At 43.1% G+C, this 13,645-nt stretch overlaps 1 protein-coding gene across 2 annotated transcripts in view; it reads left to right on the top strand.

Annotated features, from left to right (window-relative positions):
* The first annotated feature begins 6,348 nt into the window (after nucleotides 1-6,348).
* CASC4 (cancer susceptibility 4) overlaps nucleotides 6,349-13,645 on the top strand; it is a 31,465-nt gene continuing 24,168 nt past the window's right edge. Inside the window, exons 1-2 of one of the 2 annotated variants that reach the window (XM_030577105.1) lie at nucleotides 6,349-6,961; nucleotides 12,345-12,399. In XM_030577105.1, the coding sequence (XP_030432965.1) occupies nucleotides 6,635-6,961; nucleotides 12,345-12,399 (382 nt within the window). In that variant the 5' untranslated portion in view covers nucleotides 6,349-6,634. The remainder of the gene's footprint in view (nucleotides 6,962-12,344; nucleotides 12,400-13,645) is intronic. The other variant, XM_030577104.1, reaches the window with a different exon arrangement.

Below are 13,645 nucleotides of genomic sequence, written 5' to 3' on the forward strand. Positions count from 1 at the left end.
CTCTGAGTCAAACTAATCACCATATTTGGGGTTGGGAAGGAATCTTCCCCCACATTAGACTGGCAGAGACCTTTGGGAGTTTTCACCTTCCTCTGTAGCGTGGGGTACAGGTCACTTGCTGGTTAGAATTAGAGAAAATGGTAAATTCTCTGTAACTTGAACTCTTTAAATCATGATTTGAAGACTTTAGTAACTCAGCCAGAGGTTATGAGTCTATTACAGGAGTGGGTGAGGCCTGTTATGTACAGGAGATCAGACTAGATGATCGTAATAGTTCCTTCTTCCGTTAAAGTTTATGGCTATGTCTACACTGCAATAAAAGACCCGCAGCACGGCCGCACCTGGCCCAAGTCAGCTGGCTCGGGCTGCAGGGCTATAAAATTGCAGTGTAGATGCTTGGGCTCAGGCTGGAACCAGGCTCTGAGACCAGTGAGGGTGGAGGGTCTCAGAGTCTGGGCTCCAGCCTGAACCCGAATGTCTACACAGCTGTCTTTAGTCCTGCAGCCTGAGCCCTGAGAGCCCAAGTCAGCTGACCTGGATTCTGAGACTCAGTGCCTTGGGTTTTTCATCGCAGTGTAGACGTACCGTATGAGTCTACAAGTATTCCATGGTACATTACTAACATATATAACATATTGTCTTTCTTAAATTGTAAACTCTTTGGAACAGAGGAAGTGTCTTGCTCTGTTTGCATAGTGCAGTGTAAATGTACAGTGCTAGATATATGTATGTGAACAAACATTTGCAAGTTTGGTTCTGAGTTGGATCCAAACTGAAAGGGGACAGTTTTCATTATATGGTTGGATGTGCCCCAAACTGTACAAATTTAATGAGAACAACTTGTAGGAGTTTGTGCTGTCAGACCTGAACCCAAACCCTATGTCTGGTTCAGCTCCACACCATGTAGCCTAAAACTAATATTGATCCAAACAATATCTCCTTGTCCCACCCCTAGTAATAATATTTCAGCTAGTTTTGGACAGGAAATGATTTTCTTGTCCTATGAAAAATTTTGAGATTTCAAAAATATTTCCTGTACCAAATTGGGAACAAATGTCAAAATCTTAAAAATGTTTGTGAACTGAAAATCTGAAAAAAAAATGGATCAGGTCAATAAAAACATTTCATTTCAAAAAATTTCAAAACATTTTGTTTCAATTCCAACCTTTTTAATTTTTAAAATATTGTTTTGTTATACATTAACTTCAATTCCTAAACAAAAAATTTAACTGAAAAAGAAATTAAATGTTCTGCTGACTGTTTCCTTATATTATGTATTTTATCAATAAAATCATTCCATTCAACTATATCAACTAAAGAGAACTGCTGTAAATGTTATGAATAGCACAATGCCTCGAAAACTTTAGAAAACTTTGCCTGTAATACAGGAGATTGTGCTGGCCAGTAGCCTTGGGAACTTTAGGTGTTTAGTCAGTATGCATATTCTGAAAAGTCAGTAAACCTTTTAAAAATTTCATTGCACATCCATGCATCACTGCATAAGTTACTCCTTGGGGAATTCTGCACCAAAAAATAATAATTCTGCACACAATATTTTAAAATTTTTCAAAATTCTACATATTTCATTTGCATATTCTGCATATTTTATTTATAATCACGTCAGTTTCAATTATGCTGGTAATTTATTTCAAAATACCTGTCAACAAGTATGTTTGTAACAATACAGACAACGAAAAAGATTCAGGAAATGTTTTTCTGACAAACAGATTCCTTACTAGGCATATTAATACAGAACTCTGAGTAATAATTCATTTAAAGTACAATATAGAAACATATTTCCCACAACCCTCAGAAGCAGTGAAAAGGCTTAGAGGAGCCAGGGTAACGAAAGAGCTGAGGGAGAGGGATGAAAGAGCTGGGAAGGAGCTTGGGAATGAACCTGGAGGGTTGTTGGGTGTGGGTGGAAGAAGTACGGAACAGGTTTTTTAGGGGGTGGGGAGTGATTGCTAGGGAGTTGGGGATCCTCCCCCATGCAGACCCTGGCTGACCCCTACCCTCTCCCATTCAGTCAGACATATCTGTCCCTGCACCCCCACTCATCCACCCCTTCTCCCCCATCCCCATCTGTCCCTGCATCCCCACTCCCATTCAGCCCCCACCCCAGTCTGCTCCCCCTCTACCAGCCCTTCTGAACTCCAGTCTATGTGATCCCCCCAGCAGCCCTGTGTGCTCTGCTCTGTCTGTCCTGCCCATATCCCACGTCTCCTCACCTTGCCCCACCGGCAGGGCACTGTGAGGAACGCAGCCTCTCCTCTTCCTTAGCAGTGGCTGGCTGAGCCGGCTGTCCTGGGTTCTGGTGCCATAGTAGCCCCTGGGGGATGAAAGGTGTAACTGCAGTGCCGCTCAGCAGCATTATTTTTTCTGCAGGGAAAAAAAAATTGTGAGGGACATGAATTCTATGTGTGCACTGTGACTCAGAATTCCCCGAGTAAATTAAGCCCTAGTACTATGTTAGGTAATGATGAACTTGTCCCTTGACCCCTCCTGCCTCTAGCGCATGTAGCTAGCAGCAACTGATTTCTCACCGGCCCTTGTGTGGGTATTTTCCTTGTGCTCGGTCATTCTCTAACACTACACATCCTAAACTAAGGAACTAAGGATTACTTTTATTTTTTAAACAATTTTTTTCAAGTGTTTTTCCTGAACTCTGGGATGATGATTAATAACCTGGGTGAGAAGCAGCATTTTTTAATGTTCTTTATTGAAGTTAAAGCCCAAGTTATGAGTTGAGAAAAATGTGGATCGCGTGAGAGCTATGCATTACTGTATGCATTAACAATACACGGACCGAAGCAGCAATTTATGATTACTACATTAGGACACTTGAAATTATTTCCTTGGTAAATAAGAACTTAAGCACTGTGTAGAATTTTTAAGTTACCTTTCAGTTCTGAAATTTGCCTTCCAGAAAATGCATTCTCATTACTTGGAGAAGTATAATTTTGTAATAACAAGAACAACCCAAGATGTTTGTGCCTGAAGACTTCAGTGCCCTCATAAACACTATGCTCAAAGCCCTCTACCTGAGAGTCTCTAGGAAGACATTTTTCAAGGTTTAGAAAAACACTCCCTGCCTCATCTGCTTCCTATTCCATGAAAATATCTTGAGAAATTAGGGAAGAAGCCAAAAGACAAACCCTAAGCCAGCTCTGTCATTTCCAAGGTGATATACTCCTTTTATTGGCTCCCCAGTGCTGATACAAGACTTGGGGATCTCTCCCTCATATTTCCTGGGTAGTCACCTCATCAGCCGAAAGGTGGGCTCTTCCAATGGAGGGAATAGTCTCCCTTAAGGACTGTTCTGACAGCAACCTCTCTTACGGAGCCTTCTGACAGAAAGATGGAGTCTAATTTCAAGAAGAGCCATAAGCCAGTCACTATGACCATCTCTGCTATTTCTGCCAACACCTTCTGTTCAAAATATTGGCTGCTCCAAGTCTTGATTCTGATTCCCCAACAGTCTCAAGCAGATTAAGAGAGCCTGAATCAAAGTTTTTATATGATGCCTCCTGGCATGCAGTCACTGAACTTCTTCCTGATCACCAATAAATTCACTGGTATAAATGCCTGTAACTAGGGATGGGGAGAGAAGCCTTTTGCCACTCCACTTAAAGAGCAAGATGATTTTCAGAGAAGTCTTGTATCAGTCTCTGCAGGACTTTCACAATGAGAAAACTGCCATGATTGATTCTAAGAAACTATCTTCTTCTTCTGCTGGGACCACTCTGGTTCCTGTCAGTCACTCTACTGATCCCATATTGGGTGTGTCTACACTGCAGCTGGGAGAGAGAACAATCCAACAGTCAGTGTCTTTTTATAAAAACAAGTTACTCTACCCTCAGAGACGGGGCTACTTGGGCAGCTTGTGACACAGGAGACATATATCCCTCTCAGGTAAAGAACAGGCGTGGTTTCCCTGGCAGAACATTTATTTAAAAGTTGAGATATCTTAGGGTGGGAGCCAGGGCATAAAAAATGATATAAGAATTTAAAAGACCAGTGAGATTCGCTAACCAGCCACTGACCCAATGGTGGAAGCAGCAATACACCCCAACCACAGGGACGTGCCTAAATAATGGCCCTAGTGACCATGGTAAATAATCAAACACTGTAGGTCTGTAGGAATGGAAAAACAACAGCTTCTTCTCTCCTCTAGCCACCTAAGAGACAGATCCTCTGTGGATACCCACTGAAGAACTCTCCTTTGTCCTCAGAAGGCTGAATCCATTTTAACCCCGATCTGCAGCTTTCAGTAAACCCAAGGAGAGGCTCCCAAAGCAGGATGGACTCCTTCTCTCCCTCTCTCTGGTTCCTGTTGTTTAACACTCCAGTGCACATGTGCAGTGCCACCTAAAAAGAATGGCTCAGATCTGGGAATCACTGTCATCCTCTGCACTGAAGACCAACGGAAGGAAATATTGCATATTTTGTCTACTCTTATTCCTCTTCTTTCCAAGATAAATAATCCCAATCTTTTCAGTCTCTATTCATGAGAGTTTCTCCAGGGTCCCCTAATCATTCTCATCACCCTTCTCTGAAAACCCTCTAATTCTACCAGATCTTTTTTGAGATAAGGTGACCAGTACTGCACAAAGTATTCCACATGAAGCTGCATGGTTGCTTTATATAATGGCATTACAATATTTTCTGTACTATTCTCCCACCCATTCCTAACATCGTTTGCTTTTTTGACCCCAGTTGCACACTGAGCTGAAGTCTTCGGTGAGTTGTCTACAATCCCATTTCCTGAGTTGATACAATTAAATAAGAAATTCATTATGTGCATGGCTGATTTAAATTTTAGATTTTGCTACCACACTACTCACCCCTCTTTAGGATATTTAATACTATTAAACACCACTAGGCCCATTAAGGCAGCATTTCTCAAATGCAGCCACCAGGGGCTTTTCTTGTGGCCACAGCCCCCTCCGGCAGTGATGAGGGCAGGGGAGCAGTGGTCCCTCCCCGAGGGCCACCAGCAGGGGTTGGACCCTGCCCCTTTCTGGAGACACAAATGCTGGAGGAGGAGGCAGCTAGTAATTTCCCCACCTTCCTGGGGATGTAGGGTTGGACTCCAGCCCTGGAGTAGCAGGCTCTGGCCATGGGGCTCCAACTCCCAGCTGCGGGTCTCACCCCCATTGCCCCTGGCCTCCACCGCCTCTGCCGGCCTGTCATGCATTCCCCCGTCCCCCACTTTCCCCCTACCAACCTCCCCGTTGAAGGCTTAATTTGTCTCCAGGATTGCCAGGACTGAGTATGTCTGCTGCTGTGAAAAGTGGTATTTGTATGTTTGTTAATATCTCTTTTCACAACAGACTTACTAGCTAGCAAGTCTTTTTAAAAAAGCAACCAAAAAGAGGAAAAACAACAACAAAAAAAGACAAGAACCAGCAGAGCACCTTATTTGTGTTTCTATTCTGATAAGCCTGTAAAGAGGAAAGACAACTGTAATTATTTTTGAGTCTGCAAAACAATTTAATAAATTTGCAATGATTTGGACATGTGTATGTGCATATATATTTGTTTTCCTAAAGTTATTTAAGTATTTTAGGAAAAATTGTCAGCACAGCCCCCGGCAAGAGTTGGTGGCCATACTTCGAGGCCACCGAAAAAAGTTGTGAGACCCCCTGCGTTAAGGAACCGGGAGGCACCCCGCTGTTAATCTTTAGCCGTGATGAAAATCGCCATTTCATCCTACTCCTTGCTTCGGCTCCTAGCCAGTGTTGGACCCAAGCCAAGGCTGTGCCTCGCACGCCCTCAGGCCTCTCTCTGTGCTCGATTAGTCTCTGGCGACGGCCCTTGTTCGCGAGCCAGGCGGTGTCCTGCTGGCTGTAGCCGCGCGCCGCAGACGGGGCCTTGGGGTACCTCGCTGCACTTGTCCGCCAGGTTCGCCCCCGCGCCCCGGCTGTGCCTAGCCCGGTGCCCTCGGGGTGCGTCTCAGCGGTGCAGCCCCAGGGGGACCAGAGCGCCCGTCTTACAGGGACAGTCCCGATTTGGGGTCTTCTCCGGAGACAGGCCCCTATTAGCCCCAGCCCCGCCTGAACTGTCACATTCGGTGTCTGGTGCCCCCACCAGCCCGGCACATCCGGGGGGTCCGGACCCCCCCGCCAGGTCCAGCCCAGCGGGGAGGGCCCCACAGGCGACAAGCTCCCGCGCCCCGGCTCGGCAGGAGCAACCCCCCACGCCTGAGGAGAACCAGCCAACTCCTCCCGCCATCCCAAAATGGCGCCCGAGGCAGTTGGGCTCTCGCGAGAGCAGGGGAGGGGCGCTCTCGCGAGACGCGGTAAGGCGGAAGTGGCGGGGCCTGCCCTGGAGCCGCGGGCCGGCGCCCGGGACCGGCGGGGCGGTGAGGGTGGCCGTGGGCTGTTCTCCCCTGCGGGGCGGGACGGCGCTCGGGGTCCCCTCTGCTGTACCGAGATCTCCCTCCCCTGCCCCCCCCCCCGTGCCTTCGCTTCCCGCCGCGGCAGCCCCGCTTGCAGCTTCCCCGAGGAGCCGCCCCCGTTCCGCCGGGTCCTGAGGGGCCTCCCCCGGCCCCGCCCCACGGGGCGCTCCGCGGCTTCTCCCCTCAGGCGTGGGCGGAGGCGGCGCGCGGGCGAAGCCCCCGGCCTCCCCCATGGTGGGGTTCGGGGCCAACAGGAGGGGCGGCCGACTCCCGTCCTTCGTCTTCGTGGCGCTGCTGGTGCTGCTCGCCATCCTCGCCTTCAACTACTGGGGCGCCGCGTCCCGCCAGGCCCTGCTGCAGGAGGAGCTGGCCGGGCTGCAGGGCCAGGCCAAGCGCGGCGAGCTGGCCCGCGGGCGGCTGGAGAAGAGGAACTCGGACCTCATGGGCCGGGTGGACTCCCAGCAGAAGCAGCTGGAGCAGAAGGAGGCGGACTACAGACAGCTGAGCAGCCAGCTGCAAGCCAAGGACAGCCAGGCCGCCAAGTGCGAGGACAGCAAGGTAAAGGGGTGCGGGGGGTGGGAGGGAAACGTAGCCCTGAAAGTGAGAGTTCTTCTGTACTTCTGTCTGGTCTCCGGGCCTGTTTTCTTAGACCAGATCCTCTCTAGTGCCCGACCTAGAGAAGTAACAAACCTCGGAGGCAGAGTCTGGGAGTTACTGTTGGTGCCTCTTCTAGGACTAGTGGGTTTGTCATCCTGACATTTTGCAGCTCCTGAAGGATGATTGAATGGGCTCAAGAAACAAACTCAAGGCTTTACCCAGTGTCAGATATTGGCTATTTGACTGTAACCTTGGAAGCAGGTTAATATGCTGCAGGTCAGCTCATTTTTTCTTGGACATTTTTCTTCCATCTGATCTATTCTGACTAACGAAAAAGACATCTGAAGCTTTAAAAGCTAGGGAATGACTGTTCTTCTCTGGCTTAATGGGTAATGTGACTTCTTTACACAGCATATTGAAAAGCCCAGGTAGTATCTGCCTACCTGTGCACTTTTCTTGACCACATTATTTTGCAAAACTCTTTTTGTATAGAAAGTTGATTCTGATTTTTTGAAAGATCAAAAATACTCTTTTTCTTTCATAAGTTCCTGGCTAAAATCATTCATGGTGGGTGTTATTCAGCTGTGGAGGAATATTTTAAACTAACTTTGCAAAATAATATTTTCTATTTGGTTTGTCATGGAAAACAGTGCATGAATAGATATTGTGCTAGTGCTGGTAAATTTTCATGAGAACTTTGCCATGCTGTGTTAAACAAGCAGTTCTTTTTAATAGTAAGAAACTAAAGATGTGGTGGTAATAGTTTGAGATCAGTGATATGATTTAATTTTGTAAGAAACCCTGCATATGGTAGTAAGTGCAGTGTTTTTTGTTTGGTTTTTTTTTTAGTGTAGTTGGGGATCATGTTCTTGTGGTTGAACAGTTTGTACTTTTAATTACTATTTTTTGTAATAGAATTTAAGGAAATATTGTGTAAGTGAATTTTTTACTGCTTTTTTGGATGCCTTTTCTTTGTGATTCACATCACACATTTAATGAATTTTGCAACAAAATATCATGATCAAATAGTGTGATATAAAGTGCAATGGTGTAGTTTTGTAAGTGGAATTTGACTAACCTGCTGAAGTACGAACTGTCAAGGTTGTTGGTTTTAAAAACGATCCTACTTAGACATGGGATAATTGCTGTTTAAATGAAAAATGTATCTTATTCCGATTAGCAGGAAATATGGTGGGAGAGTACTGCAAATTTTGCTGCTTAAATGGCGTCACCGCATATTTTGGTCTGTCTATATAGTGAAATCATTATTTGCATTATTTCTCACTGCAGCAATGAATGAGCTATTCAGATCTTGCCATTGAGGAGATTGGGAAAACCAATCATTCGCTGTTTGCTGAGAATTAACTTTTGAGTGCTTAGAAAACAGACACAGTGTGATTAAGTATGTATTTTTAGAAGTTGATATATCTCTCTGAAAAACAAATAATGAAAAAATCATACTGCTGCATTTGACTTGCTGCTGTTTGTGTTTGGTTAATTACTAAAAGTATGTTCTACGGGGATACTAAAATCAATTGAAAATTGTGCCCCGTAAGGCAGTTGGAAAACTACAGTTGTACAGTACCAGGATAGATAGGTAGCGGGGTATGTGTGTGTGTTTGGTAGTGATTTGTAAGTTACAGCTGGCTGAAATTTTCCAAACTTCAATTTTTTTGTTGAGGTTTTTCTCACAATTTCAGTGAAATCAAGTGGTGAGTTTTTTTGTGTGTAAACATTATCAAATTCATCCTACTTCTTGGACAGCTCTCTAAATATTGCTATGATGCTAACTAAGAGACTGTCTTATATTCTAAAATGCTTGGCTTATTCCTTTTTTCTCTTAAACATTTGGCTTTTAAAAGCCATGCAATGACAGCATGTACAGTATTAGGTATATTTAAGTTTCTTTTGTACTAGTTCAGATCATAACCCTGAGTCTGCTACTTGAATTTTAGCTAACTGTAGTCATCTTGAATTTACATATTCAGATAGAGATACAGTACTACAACTGATTTACACAGAATCTGTGGTAGAGTAGAGAACTCTTCATTAGTACATTGTTATAACAGGCAACTATAAAACTACTGGGAGCACTCCATCTCAAACTGGTAGTGATTGGGTTAAATGATATGACTTGCTTGTAAGAGAACTGATTTTAAACTCTTTTTTTGGAAGTGTCTTCTGCAGAGAGGTCTAAAGCTATTTTCCCACTTGAAAAGGCTTATGAACATTTCATTGTGGTTTGAGGTGATTTTTTTTCCACCTGTACTTAATTAAAAAGAGATGAATTTTAACAATTGAAAGCCTATGGATCTTTGGCTGTATTATTTTTTTTAAGATAGCAGCTCTATAGAGGAAGGTATTCTATAAAATACTTTTCATAACACTTCCATTTATTCCAGACAACATAGAATCTAACTCACCAAGTTTTAGTGGATCCTTTTAATTCTGCATCCTGTACATGTCTTCATACAAAATGGGGAGAGGGGAGTATGCCACCGGCTGAGCCTACCAGCTTTGACATAATGCATGTAACAAGAGATTCAAGCTTATGAGTCTCATTATTTTGCTTGTGATTAGAATGTCAGTTGGCTCTTGTTGAAAGGAGCACATTAAAGCATTGTTGTTTGGAATTTTTACTGTGTATCACCCAAATCCAGAAGCGTTAGGGCCTAGATATTATCAGTAAGCACACAAAGTAGTGCTTTTAAGCACCTTCCCAAGGTCTCATTTTAACTTAAAATTATAGATAAAAAGGACATTAAGATTTAGTCCTCCAATGTTAACATATTAGTATAGTTTTATTGTAATGAGAAACATTTTGTTACTTCCTAAAATCAATGTTTGTTGCCTCTATTTAAAGCCTTGATAGAAAAAGTTCATGGCAAAGAATGAGGTCCAATACAGAACCCTCTTCTTCACTTTAGAGGTGTTTTACTGACAGCTGTCATTAAAATCTCTCTCAAATAACAGTAGTATGGCAGAAACAGAACTCAAAAATCAAATACTGCAAAACCATGCTGCCTCGATCCAGAGGAACAGCATGAAGTTTGACCGTTTTAAAACAAATGTTTGTAGATGATTTTTAAATGTACAGAGGAATTCACGTAGTGGCATGAGAGCTATGCAGCACTATGAGAGAGCTCCCACTGCCAATAAACCCACACTATGGACAGTTCTCAAGGTATAATGTTTAAATATTTACCAAAGCATCTGATGTGGCAAGCTCAATGGAGATGAAAACTGCATTGTATGTTTCTGAGAGACAGATGAATCTGACAGGTGTTTTCCAGCAAAGCTTAAAACTCTCCAGTAGTCACTGATTTGGAAATAGTGTTGGTTAATACAATACTAGTGCCAAAATCTGCACTGGGAAGACAACAGACGGCATTTATAGCCACATTTTTAAGGTCCACAACTATGAAAAGCAAGTGAGTTTTGGAATATTGCAGTAGGATAATTGCTGAACACCCTTCCTCCACCACCCCCCAAAAAAGCATATTTAAGGGCTATAGCAAGGATATACATCATCAATGGACATATTTCCAAACTGCTTGTGACATGGCAAGACGCAGGGCTTTGCAACTTTCTTTTTCTTAGCCTGTTCTTCTTACATGTAAGAAGAACTATTGTATTTCTTCACACAGTAACAGAAATGCAGCCCTACATGTAAATTATTCCAGAAAGCCCCAGGGCTTTGTCTTTGTTGCTTTCATTTATGAACTTTAAGTAGCAAAGACAACAGACCTATCCAGAATTTTGTGCTCCTCCACAACTCTTTTTCTGGCATAAGGCATGCAGATGAGAGAACTGTGCTCCCTCCATGTCTTCCTTCATAAGTGTAGGTGAAACAGAGTCCATGAAGGGGGGAGAAGCAGTTTCCCCTCACACTATGGATGTTTGCCTTTAGTTAAGCTCTCAGCTATGGGCTATTTCATTATTTTTTTAAAAAATTGTTTTGGGGAATTCAGTTAAGAAGGAAAGGGATGATGGGAATATTTATACCTCTCTCAAATTATTTTTCAACATGAGGAAAGAGTCTTCTCTCAAATTGTCTATAACTCAAGTATTTTACAGAAAGGTAGAACAAGGTGGGTCAGCAGAAGGAAAGAGCAGCAGCAGTAAGGCTTCCCATATAAGGGACTTCCATGAAGATTGGTTGTTTTTTTGTTTTTTAGGGGATGAATAATCCTATTAAAATTGCAGGTCAAGGAAATCTTAGTGCATCTTAAGACCTGAGAGCAGATGTAGCTTTTTTTTTAAAAACAGGTATTCCATATGTCTGATCCAAAGATATTAAAACCTCAGAAAAGTAGGGGGGGCGGGGGACTGAAATATCTAGTGTCCCTTTTTTCCCCAAAGCAAAGGGGTGTGTCCATATTGTACAATTTTAAAAGTAACTATAAATAAATTGTGGCTACTTTTAAAAGGGAAGATAATTGAATTCTAACGTTTAGTTAGACTTAACAGTCCAGAAGCCATACTGGGGAATTCGTATGATCCCAACAGAGACAAATTTCTTTCAAAAACTAACTGTGCAGAGGTCAGTTTTTGACATAATTCCTTGGCTCTGCATGGTGTTTCTTTGGTTCGAGACATTGTTCTCTCACTTCTAGCATTTTTCCTCTTTGCTTTGGTTGCTTTGTTTTATGAAAAAATAAAGAAATATAAAGTATTTTGGCATGATAATGGCTTTATATTCTTTACACTTACCTTTGCATTTGTTCTCATTGGTTGTAATTGCTAGTGTTTTTACATAATAAAAATATCTAATAAAAAAAGCCTTCATAGAACTCTGGCTCCATCAGAGCTGAGGTAGATCTCTTAAAGAGATGTTTTCATTTTAAAAGTATTGTTTACAGCAAATATTCTTACCTGTCTTGCCATTGCTTCTCACTTTAGTACAACTGAAACATTTTAAAATGATTTTTCAGTATTAATACTGTTTACTTTGTAGTACTTAGGCTTGGACAGTGAAATTGTGACTAGTATGTTCAGTTTGTTTTCCTGTAGTACCACAGTGCAACCTTAATATTACAAATGATAGGTTTAAACGTAAATATATTTACTTTGGCTTTGTTAGTTTCTGGAAAATATTTCCATTAAAGGTAGGTTTAGCTAAACCTATTTAAGCAAAACGTAGGGACTTAACTTGTAAAGGAAATGTATGATTGATTTTACTTGCAGCACCTTCCATCTGTGATTCTGAAAGCAGTTCACACAAGTTTATAAAATTACACTTTTACTTAATTGTGAAATCAAAATGTGTTCAAATACTCTTCGTTTATTCAGGTGTAAATATATATTTACATCTTTTAGAATAAATAAACTTCTTTCTTTGCAGATCAAACTACAGAAGAACATATCATATCAGATGGCAGACATATATCGTTTAAAAGGTAAGGAACTTCTTACTTACACATCGTGTGAGAATAGCATACTAACACTAAAATCTTTCAGAATTCCCTAGGTATTGAGGAATGCATGCTGAAAGAAAAATGTAGAGTATGTCTGATGCTGGCGTATTAACAAGCGACAGCTTGTGTCCTTCAGCTGCGGAAGTTTTATAAAACATTGTAATTCATTACCTGGTTTAGTTAATAAGGGCTGGATGGATTTCCATATCAGCCTTTTCATGTTATGCAGTGGAGGGAGAGGATACATTCTAGCAAAAAAAATTTTAAGGGAATGAATAATCCTATTCCAAACTTTTCCAAAATACCCAAAATCATTTTCAAGGTGAAATGTAATGTAATATTCTAGGTACCAGTAATATCAACACTGGTTGTCCATTTGTAATATAACTTCCTTCTCTTCATGTGTCAGTATAATAATGCCTGCATCTGTAATTTTCACTCCATGCATCTGAAGAAGTGAGGTTTTTTACCCACAAAAGCTTATGCCCAAATAAATCTGTTAAGACTTTAAGGTGCCACTGGCCTCCTTGTTTAAATTTAGTATTAAGTAATTTGTCTATTGAGGTAAAAATTACGACTGAAGGAGTGTGGGAGAGAGAGATTATGACTCCTGCATACCATAGAAAATTGTAGAAATGGAAAAGGACCGTAAAATCCATCTAAGACAATGGTCACCAACCGGTCGATCGTGATCAACTATTCAATCCTAGAGTATTTCCCGGTCAATCGCAATCTTGGGTGGCAGAGCGGGGCTGCTGCTATAGCAGGCTTCCTGACTGCCCCAGCCCCATGCCACTTCTGGAAGCAGCCAGCGTGAGTTGTGGGGGGCAGGGGTCTCCCTCCGCACGCTGCCCCTCTCTGCAAGCACCTCCCTCGCAGCTCCCATTGGCCGGGAATGGGGAGCTGTGGGGGCGGTGCTTGCAGAGAGGGGCAGCGCAGGGAGCAACGTGGGCCACAGGGGAACTTGGGGCTGGGGTAGGCGGGGAGCCTGTCTTGGTGGAAGCCATGCAACACCACCAACTGGGAGCTGCCAGACGTAAGTGCTGCCTGGTGGGAGGCTGCACCCCAGCCCTGAGCCCCCCTCCTGGAGCCATCACCCCATACCCCCTCCTGCACCCAAAGCCCCAGTACAGACCCCCCTCCCAGAGCCAGCACATGTACCCCCTCCTGCACTCCAAACCCCTGCCCGAGCCCTGACCCCCCTCCCAGAGCCAGCATCCCATACCCC

This window comes from Gopherus evgoodei, chromosome 10 (assembly GCF_007399415.2).
Source record: "Gopherus evgoodei ecotype Sinaloan lineage chromosome 10, rGopEvg1_v1.p, whole genome shotgun sequence".
Classification (NCBI taxonomy): Eukaryota; Metazoa; Chordata; order Testudines; family Testudinidae; genus Gopherus; species Gopherus evgoodei.